Source organism: Phascolarctos cinereus, unplaced genomic scaffold (assembly GCF_003287225.1).
Source record: "Phascolarctos cinereus isolate Bilbo 61053 unplaced genomic scaffold, phaCin_HiC Scaffold_1;HRSCAF=81, whole genome shotgun sequence".
Classification (NCBI taxonomy): domain Eukaryota; kingdom Metazoa; phylum Chordata; class Mammalia; order Diprotodontia; family Phascolarctidae; genus Phascolarctos; species Phascolarctos cinereus.
Genome location: NW_027555514.1, coordinates 270,518,528 through 270,531,796, shown reverse-complemented (window position 1 = coordinate 270,531,796; position 13,269 = coordinate 270,518,528). Strand labels below are relative to the sequence as shown.

Sequence of the window (13,269 nt, the reverse complement as noted above, 5' to 3'; positions counted from 1 at the left end):
CTCAAATGCCCCTACCGCTAGTGTGGGATACCATAGTTCAAGTATTTAGGTCACAGAGAGTCTGAGGGACTCCTCACTACCCATACAAAATCTATAGTACCCTGAAAGTTGAAGTGATGTGAAAGAAAGCAGAAAATGATGAATTTGGGGGAACCTCTCCCCTGAAAAGTGGAGTACTGTGAATTTAGGGGAAACATCTCCCCAGAAAAAGTAACAGAACCTGAGAATACTATAAATAGGGGAGGACAGAATGAGCTGATGCTACTGGTACTCCTTTGAAGGAGATCTCTACCAGCTTGGATGATTAAATTAACTACAGAGAGAAGTTTACCTTGTTAGAGTAGACTTGTTTGGGCAACTCCTAAGACTAAGGAGGAGTCCTGTCTCTATTTCTCAACTTCCCATCGAAAAAACGGCAGAGCAGGCTTTCCTGATAGGCTGATTGAACTTTTAACTTTGCCTCCTAAAGTCTCCCTAAGATTGTGTAAAGCCCTAAATATGTATGCTTCTCCTTTCGTTCAGGGTTATTACTGTCTACCTATCGACTTCCCATCAGCTGATGCTAATTAAACTTTTTATCTTCTAGCCTGGCCCCTGATTTATTGACCTCCAGTCAAATGGACTACAAGGAGGGAGGAATTACTCTCTGAGAGGGTCTTAGTACCTTTGGGTTGAGGAATTCCTCAACAGTGACTTGCCTGGGGTAAAGCCTGTCCAAGTCCTCTTTAATCTTAGCTTCTTCCCTCTGAGATGATCCTCAGTTTACACCCTACAGATCTTGTTTGTACATGGTTGTTTGCATTAGACAGTGAGCCCCTTGAAAGCAGGGACTATTTGTTGCCTTTCTTTGTTTTCAGTGTTTAGCACTATGCCAGGCATATAGTAGGCAGCTAATATGTTTGTTGACTTGAAAATGGAATTCAGGTCTAATTTAATTTTATTTTTCAATTAACAAATATTTGTTTTTCTCTCCCTCTTACCTTCCCCAATTGGGAAAAAAAACAAAAAGAAAAACAAAATCCTTGTAACGAATATGTAATAAAATAAAGTCCCACCAAGTCTCATTGTCCTTCTGACTTCTGAGTCCATTACTTCTCATTCATATGGTTAATGTCACAGGGTCCTCTGGACTCTCAGAGAGTCATTGAACTGATGCAGAACTTAGGGTTTTCTGATTACTGTCTCCTCTGTACACCACCTAGCTGCCGTAAAAAGTGGTAGAGCTGGGTCTCCCTCCAGGCTCTACATCCCAAGACTTTTCCTCCAAACCAGTCAATAGTCAGTTAACAAACATTTATCAAGCGTCTACTATGTGCCACGTACTGTACTAAGCACTGGGAACACAAAGAGTCAAAAGACAGTCCCTGCCCTCAAGGAGCTCACATTCTAGTGGATGGATTCAAACCTAATGGATAAAGTAGGGATTCTTAATTTCTTTTTATTTTGGGTGTAGCATGGAGACCTCCTGCAGTCTGGTGAAGCCTCTGGATCCCTTCTGAATTATTTTAAATGGATAAAACAAAACGCATACGATGAAATTATAATAATAACAGCATTTATGTAGCATTTGGCTCTTTACTGTGTTAGCTCATGCAGATCTCACAACAACCATTCTTAGAAGTAAGTATCTCTAGGAAGGAGGGAGGGAAGGAAGGGAAGAAGAGAGGAAGGATGGAAGACATTATTAATGGTCTTCTTTGTGCCAGGCACTGGGTTCAGAGAAGGGGAAGGTCATCTAGCATTCAAGCGCCTACTATGTGCTTTACAAATATGGCTTCATTCAATCCTCACAGTAACTGGGGGAGATGGGTGCTTTTATCATCCCCAGGTGAGGACACTGGCGCATACGGGATAAATTACATTGATTTGCTCAGGGGCGCATAGCTAACAAATGCCGGAGTTAGGACTTGAACTCTTGACTTTCCTGTCTCCAAGTGCTCCGCTTACCATCCCACCCTACCAAGTTTCCAGAATTGCCAAGGCAATTAGTTATGTTGAACTACAGTTAGCACAGCGCCTGGCCCCACTGTAAGTAAACGCTTAATAAACAAACGCCTGTGCACGACTAGACTTCTTTCTAAAAGGCAAATTCGCGTGCTCCCGCCTCCCCAGCCGCGTGGGCAGCTCAGACTCAGGTTCCCCTTGGGGCAGAGGGGCGGGGATGGGCGCTGAGTGCGCACGCGCTGTCCCACCGGCGCATGCGCGCCACCCGGCGTGCCGTCAGCCCAACGACTCCGGGTGTGCGCAGGCGCAGGCCGACATTCGCGAGGCGCCTCGTGAGGGCGTCGTCCTCGAGGCCGGGTGGCTGAGGAGCCTGGGCCGGCCCGCGAGCCCGCGAGCCGGGGCCATGTCGGACACCTTCTCGGCGTGGGACTACGCGGTGTTCCTGGGCCTGCTGCTCGTCTCGGCCGCCCTGGGCGTCTACTACGCGTTCGTGGACGGCGGCCAGAGCACGGAGGCCGACTTCCTCATGGCCCGGCGCGGGCTGACGGCGGCGCCCGTGTCCCTGTCGCTCGCGGCCAGCTTCATGTCGGCCGTCACCGTGCTGGGCACGCCGGCCGAGGTGTACCGCTTCGGGGCCGCCTTCCTGCTCTTGGGCGTCGCCTACGCCCTGGTGGTCATCGTCGCGTCCGAGATCTACATGCCGGTCTTCTACCGGCTCGGGGTCACCAGCACCCACGAGGTGGGCGGGGCAACGCGGCTGGTGGTGCGCCTGTTGTGTGCGGGCACGTGGCGGGGGGGAGGGGAAAGATATACAGAAAAGCTGAAAGAAAACCCAGCCTGCTCTCGGAGACCTTACCTTCTGGGAGGCAGAGACAATTTAGGAAACTCACAGGAGCACAAGATAGAAGGGCATGTGGTGTGGAAGCACCTACTGTGTGCCATTAGACTAAGCAGGGGGGTGCAGGATATAAAGAAAGGCCAAAAACAAGTCATTTACCATTGAAGCACTTACTACACTCAGGCACTGAGGTAAGGGGGAGGGGAGGGTACAAGATACAAAGAAAGGCCCCTGGAAAAAAAGTCTTCTTTTAAGTCCCAGCTGAAAATTTCACCTACAAGAAGCCTTTCTTGATCTTTCTTAATGCTAAGCCCCCCCCCCTTTTTTATTCCCTGAATTGAAAATAATTTTTTTAATTTAAAAGCCAGAATAACAAAACAAACCAATCAGCCAGTAGACTTTTAGCTCTTTGGCAAAGGCATTTTCAAATGGCATACCAAGAACCATAGTTAACAAAGAATTTTTCCCCAAACCAGTGGAATGGTCTAACACCACTACACACAGACGCGCTGGGAGGTTGGAGGGAAGAGTGGTCACAAACTTAAAGAACGACGGGAAAAGTATATGAAACACATGAGGTCGATACAAATCACTACTCCAGAATTGCAGGGCCTCAAAGCCCTTTCTCTAGAGGCTCCTCCAGAAGTTCGCTACATGGTATCTGTGATGGACAAGTTACTCCACTGTTCATCAGGGCTGGTGTTTGTGATTAGTGGCAGCCATGATGGACTTGTTCCTCGTGTGGTGTGGTTTCTGAGCTGGGTGGGTCAGTCTACTGATGAGCTGGGTCGTGTAAGTCATTTGGCTGTTATACTGGCTCTTCACAAAGTTCATATGCTCTAAGGCTTTCCTAGACCAATTGTTCAGCCACTGAAATACAGTCAGACAGGCAGACAAGACACTTTGCTACTGGACTCTTCTCAGGGCACGATAGCTTGCTGGGTAAGTCAACCCTCTGGCCTTTGTGGGCTTGTTTTTTGATAGGCAGCTACAGTCACCATCAGCCAACATCTTGTCTGGGTCACACTGTGCTTTATCCAGCTTGGGTACTACAATAGTTTCAGCTAGGGCAACTATCATGGGCTGAGAATTAGTAGAAGCCTCTCCATTTTGACTCTAAGGTTCATCACCTCCGGTCGAAAGGTAGAGTTTAGCTTTGTTTTGTTTTTGTTTCATAATCTTTCTTGATTCAAAGCCAGTTCCCTCACTAAGTTATTTTACCTTGTCTTTTGGTGTTCAGCACCATTTTGGTCAGTTAAATTTCTTAGACATTGTTTGTTTGTTTGTTTTGGTGGAAGGGGAGGAAAGATGGAGCCTGGGCCTAGAAGCAATTGAGTTATTCATACCTCAGATACTTCTTCAAGTATAGATGTTTATCTTGCATCTGAATGTCTTTTTTTTATGTTGGATGTCTCTATGATTTCACTTGTTGTTGTTGTCCAGTCATGTCCTACTCTTTATGAATCCCATTTGGGGTTTTCTTGGCAAAGATACTAGAATGGTTTGCATTTCCTTCTCCAGCTCATTTTCTAGATGAAGAATTTTTATGTCTTTCTTGAATCTTGTACTTGAAGATCAATTTTTTTGTTGAGCTATGGCCTTTTTATCAGGAAGGTTTGGAAGTCTCCTATTTCATTGAATATCCATCTCCTCCTTGGAAAAATCATGCTCATTTTTGCAGGTAGTTGATCCTTGGCTGGAGTCCAAGCTCCTTTGCATGTTCCATGCCCTGCGGTCCTTTAATGTAGAAGCTGCAAGGTCCTGTGTAATTTCTGTGGTTCCATGATATTTAAAACTGTTTCTTTCTGGCTGCTTGCAGCACTTCTCTTTCATCTGGTAATTTTGGAATTTTGCTATTAATTTCTTGGCGTCTTCAATTTGGGATCTCTTTCAGGTGGTGAGCGGTGTATTCTTTCTATGGTTATTTTACCTTCTGGTTCTAGGACTTCAGGGCACTTTTCCTATATGATTTCTCAAAGATACTGTCCAGGCTCTTCTTTTCATCATGATTTTCAGGTAGTCCAATAATTTTTAAATTGTCTCTCCTGAATCGATTTTCCAGTGGGTTGTTTTTACCAATGAGGTATTTTACATTTTCATCTGTTTTTTTCATTTTTTTGTTTGTTACTGATTCTTGCTGTCTCATAGAGTCATTAATTTCCATTTTTCCAATTCTAGCTTTTAACAGATTGTTTTCTTCTGCTAGTTTTTGTACTTCTTCTTCAGTTGGCCAATTGTGTTTTTTAGGGAATGCCGCAGGGTACTTACCCACCTGGGGCCCCTTGTAGGTCTGCCTCCTTGGTTTTGCTGAGGCACTGGGAGACCGGTTTGCTGGCTGCTGCACTGCTGCTCTCTGTCTTTCTTCTAGTTCAGCTGTTCCAGGTTTTTCCTGGGGTGATATTTTCTGGCTTTTCAGATTGGAGAGAGTGAGAGCGACTACCTTTTTACTCTGCCATCTTGGCTACTGGAAGCCAGGCCCCCTATTTTTTAAAGATAATTTTTATCCCCCCCCCAATTACATGTAAAAGCAATTTTTTCATTATTTTTAAGTTTTGAGTTCCAAATTCTATTCCTCCCTCCACTCTCTCTTCCTGAGATGGAAGCAATCGGGCATAGGTTATACATGTGCAATCATGTAAAATTTCCATATTAGTGATTTTGTGCAAGAAGTCTTGACAAAAAAAGTAAAAAATAGTGTGCTTCAGTCGTAAAAACATCAGTTTTTTCTCTGGAGGTGGATAATGTTTTTCATTCATAAGTCCTTTGGAATTGTCTTGGATCATTGCATTGCTGAGAGTAGCCAAGTGATTTACAATTCTTCATCAAACAACATTGCTGTTATTGTGTTCTCCTGGTTTTGCTCACTTCCCTCTGTATCAGTTCATGGGTGTTTTTCCAGGTTTTTGTGAAACCATCGCCCCATATACTTTTTTACCACACAACAGTATTCTATTACATTCATATACCACAACTTGTTCAGCCATTCCCAGATTGATGGGCATTGCCTCAATTTCCAATTCTTAAGCTACCACACAAAGTGCTGCCATAAATATTTTTGTACGTGTGGGCCCTTTTCCCTGTTTTATAATACCTTTGGGATACAGACCTGGCAGTGGTATTGCCGGATCAAAATGTGTATTGATAGGGCCTTTTATCCTATGGCCTTATTTGTGGGTAGTTGTTTGTGTGTTGTCTCTTTTATCAGATTTTGAGAACCTTGAGGGCATGGACTGTCCTTTGCCTTTCTTTGTATACCCAGTGCTTAGCACTGTTTCCGGCATATACTAGGCACTTAATAAATGCTTATTTACTGACTATTTTTTGACCAATTTCCATTCCATTGCCCTTTGGGAGAGACACTGCAAAGTACCCCAGAGAGGTGTGGAAAACAAGAGGGGGAGACTGAAGGCAAGGAAAGTTAGTGCAGTGGCTTTTTCAGACCTCATACTAGCTATTCCAATGTGGAAAAAAAAGTTAAGTGTGTATACTATGTTCCAGGTTTGGGGATTCAAAGGCTGAAAGAAAAACCAGTCTGCTCTTGAGGACCTTCCCTTCTCTTGGGAGACCAAGAAACAAGTTAGGAAACTGCTCCAGGAGTACAAGAGAGATGGAGTGAGCAGAGAAGCAGTAGTGGGGTCCAGGCACGCACGTTTCAGGGATGTCTTTGGGATTTCTTCCCCAAACTGTGGAAGAGATAGCCCAATTTACACAGGGTTTTCCCCGAAGTCTTTTCAGGATATTAAAGCTTATTAAGTTTATTCTTGTGAACAAGTTTTCCCGTGGTCACAGAGTTGCTGGACTCTCCCTTGCTTGCAGGGTTAAAATATAAAGACCCTGAGGGGTTGCACTTACCAGCTTTACTTTATTCACATTGTTCTTTCACACAGACTTCACATTCTTGCTTGATCTGAACATTTACTGGATTTGATAAGCTGGCTTCTGCCAGAAACAATTCCTCCATGCGCTCTTCTCCCTGTACTTAATAATCTCTAGTGGCTCTCTGTCATCTCCAGCACTTTGTCATTCAGAGAAGCACCCTCTCTCCAAGTTATTTCCTTTCACTGCGATCCAGTAAAATGTTCCTTGAACAAGATTCTTCATTTTCCTACTGCAGGCATTTTCATATTCTGTCTCCCAGACCTGAATGCTTCCTTCTCTAAGTATCAGCTAAAATCCCACCTTCTGTAGGAAGCCTTTTCCAATCTTGATTCTTGTGCCTTTCCCATGTTGGTTATCTCCAGGTTTTATTTTTTCTTTTTTTTTGTTGGCTAGGTAGTGGATTTAAGTGACTTGCCCACAGTCACACAGCTAGTAAGTGTTTTGTGTCTGAGGCTGGATTTGAACTCGGGTCTCACTGAATCCAGGGCCGGAGCTTTATCTACACTGTGCCACCTAGCTGTCCCGTCTCCAGGTTGGCTTGTGTATATAGCTTGTTTGTGCATAGTGTTTTGTCTTCCCCATTAAATTGTGAGGTTCTTGAGAGGAGGGACTGGCTTTTACCTTTTTTTTTATTCCCAGTGCTTAGCACAGTTCCTGGCATGTAATAGGTGCTTAATAAGTGTTTATTGACTGTCGACTGACTATTACCTTCTTTTGGATATTCTGAAGTTTAGGAATGTCCTTAAACTGAGGTGTCTGGAACTGAACACAATACTCATTGATAAAAATGATAAACTGTGCAGAGAAAAGCACAGGTCCTTGGGGGGTGCTCTGTCCAGTGATTCAATCACTTTTAAACCTGAGTCATTGTCTAATCTATATTGCTCCATATTTTTCCAGAGGAATAGTAGGAGATACTATTTCAAAAGTTTTGTTAAAATTTTGATAAACAATATCTATAACATTCTCCTAGTTCAGCAGTCTTGTAAAAACAAAAAAGGAAATGCTGTAGATTTAGTTTACCTGGATTTTGGCAAAGCATTTGATAAAGTATTTTATCTTACTATGTGAAAAGCTGGAGAGATGCAAATTAGATGGTGATACAGTTAATTATTTCAAGTAGTTTTTTAGTTGATTGTCTGGTTCTGTTAAATATATGATCATATCATCTGCAGAGAATGATAGTTTTGTTTCCTCATTGCCAATTCCTACAATTTCTTTTTCTTCTCTGATTGTTATAGCTAACATTTCTAGTACAATATTGAATAATAGTGGTGGTAATGGGCATCCTTGCTTCAAGAACACTGATCTTATTTGGGAAGGCTTCCAGAGGTCTGTCGTATCCAACTTATCTAAAATTATATTTACTTCTTTAACTTCTTTCTTGTTTATTTTATGGTTAGAGTTATCTTGTTCTGAGAGGGAAAAGTTGAGGTCTCCCACTACTATAGTTCTATTGTCTATTTCCTTCTGTAATTCACCTCCTTTAAGATGCTATACCACTTAGTACATATATGTTTAATATTGATATTACTACATTGGCTATGGTACCTTTTAGCAAGCTGTAGTTTCCTTCCTTATCTTTTAATTAAATCTACTTTTGCTTTTACTTTGTCTGAGATCATGATTGCTACTCCTGCCTTTTTTTAAAATTTAACTTCAGTTTAAGCACAGTAGATTCTGCTCCAGCCCCTTACTTTTACTCTACGTGTGTCTCTGTGCTTAAAGTGTTTCTTATAAACAGTATATTGTAGGATTCTGGTTTTTAATCCACTGTGCTATCTGCTTCTGTTTTATGAGAGAGTTAATTCCGTTCATATTAACAGTTATGATTATTAACTATGTATTTCCCTCCTTCCTATTTTTCTTCCTGTTTATCCTTCTTGCTTTCCCTTCATCCTTTCCATCCTTGCCAGTGTTTTGCTTCTGATCGCTGCCTCCCCCAATCTGCCCTCCTTTCTTTCAGTCTCCCCCTCTTTACTTTTTTCTCCTTCTCTGTAAGGTAAGATAGATTTCTCTACCTAACTGACTGTGTATGTTATTCCCTTTTTGAGCCAATATGGATGAGAGTAAGGTTCAAGTGTACACAGTGCCCATCCTCCCATCTTCCCCTTCACTGTAATAGGTCTTTCTTTCCTCTTCATGTGGGATAATTTACCTCATAATCTTTCCCTTCTTTCTGTTCTTAGTGTCATTTTCTTTCTCGCCCCTTAAATTTTTTTTATGTCCTACCCTCAATCACCTTATTCTTCTTATTCACTAACTTCTGCTTCTGTATACTCCTTCTAACTACAGTAGTAGTGATACAGTTTTTAAGAATTACAAGTATACATCTTCCCGTGTAGGGATGTAAACAGTTTAACCTTACTGAATCTCCTGTGTTTTCTCTTTCCTTTTTACCTTTTTATGCTGCTTTTGAATCTTGAAATTGAAAATAAAATTTTTTGTTCAGCTCTAGTCTTTTAATCAGGAAAGCTTGACAGCCTTGTATTTCATTAAATGACCATTTTTTTCCCCCTGAAGGATTATGCTCAGTTTCAAAAGGTAGGTGATTCTTGATTATAGTCCTAGCTCCTTTGCCTTTCAGAATATTGTATTCCATGCCCTCCGATCCTTTAATGTTGAAGCTGCTAAATCCTGTGTAAATCTGACTGTGACACCCTGACATTTGAATTGTTATTATTATTTTTTAAGGCAGTTGGGATTCAGTGACTTGCTCAGGGGTCACACAGGTAGTAAGTGTCAGGTGTTTGATCTGAGGCCAAATTTGAACTCAGGTCTTCCTGACTTCAGGGCTGGTCCTCTATCTGCACCACCTAGCTACCCAACATCTGAATTCTTTCTGGCTGCTTGCAGTATTTTCTCCTTGACCTGAGAATTAATGGATTTTGGCTATAATATTTTTGGGAGTTCATTTTGGATCTTTTTCCAGAGGTGATTGGTGGGTTCTTTCAGTGTCTATTTTACCCTCTGGTTTTAGGACATCAGGGCAGCTTTCTTTGATAATTTCTTGAAGTATGATGTCCTGGTCCTTTTTTTCATCATAGCTTTTGGTTTAATAATTCTTAAATCATCTGTCCTAGATATATTTTCCATGTCAGTTGTTTTTCCAATGACATATTTTACATTTTCTTCTATTTTTTATTCTTTTGATTTTGTTTAATTGATTCTTGATGTCTTATAGAGTCAGTAGCTTCCACTTGTCCAGTTCGAATTTTTAAAGACTTATTTTCTTCAACAAAAGTTGCTTCAATCTTGATTTAGACACCATCAGTTCTTTCTCTGGGGATAGATAGCATTTTTCATCTTAAGACCTTGAGAGTTGTCATGGATTGTTGTATTGCTGAGAATAGCTAAGTCATTCATAGCTGATCATCTTACAATAAATATTGCTGTTACTTTGTACCCAGTACATTCACTTTGCATCAACCCATGTAAGTCTTTGCAAAATCATCCTGCTCATCATGTCTTATAGTACAATAGTATTCTATTGTAATTACATGATATAAATTATTCAGCCATTCCCCAACTGATGTGAATCCCCTCAATTTCTAATTCTTTACACCCAGAAAAGCTGGGTGTTTTTTGTTTTTTATCTCTTTTGGATATAGACCTAGTAGTGATACTGCTATGTCAAAGGGTATGCATGGTTTTATAGCTTTTTTGTAGCCCTTTATTGCCCAAGTTCCAAATTGCTCTGTGGAATGGCTTAATCAATTCATAACTCTGACAACAGTACATTAATGTCTCATTTTTTCCACATCCCCTTCAACATTTGTCATTTACCTTTTCTGTCCTGTTATCTCATAGGTATGAGGTAGTACCCAGAATTGTTTTAACTTGCATTTCTCCAATCAGTAGTGAGTTATAATATTTTTCATACAGCTATAGATAGCTTTAATTACTTCATCTGAAAACTGATTATATCTTTTGCTCATTTATCAGTTGAGGAATGGCTCTTATTTTTATAAATTTGACACAGTTCTCTATATGTTAGAGAAATGAGGCCTTTATCAGAGAAACTTGCTTCAAAATTTTTTTTTTACAGTTTCTATTGCTAACTGTATTTCCCTTTGTCCTATTTTCCCTACCCCCCTTTATTCTATTCTCTCTCTCCTTTCACCCTGTCCCTCCTCAAAAGTGTTTGGTAATGATTACCCCTTCCCTCATTCTGCCCTCCCTTCTGTCATACTCCCGTCCCCCATCTCTTATCTCCTTCTCTTTCTATTTTCCTGTAGGATAAAATAGATTTCTATACCCTAATTTTTGTACATTTTTTAATGTATTTTTTTGTGCTTCCTTTATCAGGCTGTAGATTTTTTTTCATGATTCTTTTGCATCATTCGCGTTTGTTTTTCTTCTACCTCTGCATGTAGACATTTTAACATTATTGTCTTCTTCTGAGTTTGTGCCTTGATCTTCCCTGTCACTGTAATAACTTTCAGTGGTCAGGTATTTTTTTCCCCTCATCTTTCCCATCCTATTTCATTACTTTTAAAGCTGAACTCTGTTCCTGGGGTGAAAGAGGCACTGTCCCATGCTTCTTGTGCTGGGGGCTGTAGGCCCTGGCTGTTTGCCTGGAGCCCACAGGGGATGCTTATGCTGTGCAGGGGTCTGGCACCTTGCCTGGTGCTGTACTGAGGTGTGGGTGGAGTGGGGTAGGGTGGGGGGTAGGGTAGCTGATGTTATTGGTGGGTACAACTGGTTCTGTGCTGAGGAATGTGGTGAGGGGGGGGATTGGTGCTTGTGCCTGCCTGTTTGCCCGGTGCCGTACTGGGGCTTAGAACCTTCTGCTGGCTTGTTGAGGTGGGGTCTGCTGTTGGCTTGCCAGGATGCTGCCTGCCCTGGAATGCACTCGTCTTTTACCTGAGTAGGACAGACCTTTCCTGCCAAAGTTGTCACAGACTAGAAAATTGTTTCATCCTGTCTTTTTGTTGGTTCTGCCATTCCAGAATTCATTCTGGGGTGCTATTGTATAGTTGTTTGGAGGGGAATATGGGAGGATCCAGGCAATTTCCTGCTTATTCTGCCATCTTGACTCCCGTCAACAAGGAGTGTTTTGTTTGAGGGACAGCAGGTAGGCCAGTGTCACTTTATGAAAGAATGCGTGGCGGAGAGTAAGAAGGACAGGAAGGTTGGAGGTGGGAGTTTGTGAAGATCTTTAAATGCCAGAGTGTTTTTGAGGGCCACTGGAGCTTATTAAATAGAAGGGTTGACATGTTCATATCTGCATTTTAGGAAAATCTGTTTGGTGGCTGAATGGAGGATGGATTTGAGTGGGTAGAGACTTGAGACAGGCTGATCCGGCTGCAGGATATTGCAGTAATTGAGGTGTGAAGGGATGAAGGTTTGCACTAGAAAAGTGTCAGAGGAAAGAAGGTGTCGGTATATTTGAGAGACGTTACAAAAGTGAAGTTGACAGAACCTTGGCAACAGATTGGTTGGGGTGGGGTAAAAGATAGTAAGGAGTCCAGGATGACTCCTAGGTTGCAACCCTGAGTGACTAGGAGGGTGATGGGCCCGTGAAAGTAATTGGGAAGCTTCAAATGGAGGGAAGGGTCTTAAGGGGAAAGATAATGAATTTCATTTGGGACATGATGAGTTTAAGGTATCTACTGGACATTTAGTACTAGATGTCTGAAGAACAGTTAGATATGTGAAACTGGAAGTCAGCAGAGAGGTTGGGGAAGATAGATAAATTTAAGAATTATCAGCCTAGAGATGATAGATAATTAGTTCATGGGGCCAAAGTCCATCTCCCTGCAACTCTTGTTGGATTTTTGTTTTCTTTTCCTAAGGGTTTTTTAGTTTCCGTTTTTCTGTTTTACTCTTTCTGGTGTCAGTGTTTCCTTTTCATTTTTCCTTTGCATGTAGGAGCTGATGAGATTAGCAAGTGAAGTAGTATAGAGGGAGAAGAGAAAAAGGCCCAGGATAGAACCCTGAGGGACACCTGTGGTTAGAAGTTGTGGTCTTGATGAGGATTCAGCAGAGGAGACTAGGAAGTAATAGTCAGGTAGGAGGAGAGCCAGGAGAGAGTGGTTTCCTGGAAACTAAGAGAGAAGACAGTATCAAAGAGAAGAGGATGATTGTTTTGGAGGCTTCAGAGAGTTCAGGAACAATGAGGATTCAAAAAAAGGCCATTGCATTTGGGAACTAGATAATTAGTACTTTTGAAGAGAGCAGTTTTGGTGGAATAATGAAGTCAGAAGCCAAGTTGTAGAGAGTTAAGAAGAGTGGGAGAAGTGGAGATATCTGTTGTAGACTGCTTTCAGCAGGATTTTTGCCACAAGGGGCAGAAGAGATACAGAATGATAATGGTCGTGGAAGGATCAAGTGAGAAATTGTTTTGGATGGGAGAGACACGGTCATGTTTGCAGGGAGTAGGGAAGGAGTTAGTGGACCGGGAAAGACTTCAAGATAAGTGAGAGAGTTGGGACGAATCTCTTGGAGGAAACAGTTTGGAAGCGGACCACTTATGCAGGTAGAGGGTTTTGTTTTGGCAACAAGTAGAGCCACATCTTTGTGTGAGACAGGTGAAGGAGATAGTGCAGAAAGCATCTATCTGGGTGATAGGAGATGATGAAGAAGGAGCTCTCAATGAATGGAAT

The 13,269-nt window shown here is 41.9% G+C and overlaps 1 protein-coding gene across 1 annotated transcript in view; it reads left to right on the top strand.

The window, feature by feature from the left end:
* Positions 1–2,320: 2,320 nt before the first annotated feature.
* The window catches only part of LOC110205608 (sodium-coupled monocarboxylate transporter 1-like), an 88,178-nt gene continuing 77,229 nt past the window's right edge, over positions 2,321–13,269 (top strand). Inside the window, exon 1 of the mRNA XM_078150427.1 lies at positions 2,321–2,683. Within this exon, the coding sequence (XP_078006553.1) occupies positions 2,348–2,683 (336 nt within the window). The 5' untranslated portion in view covers positions 2,321–2,347. The remainder of the gene's footprint in view (positions 2,684–13,269) is intronic.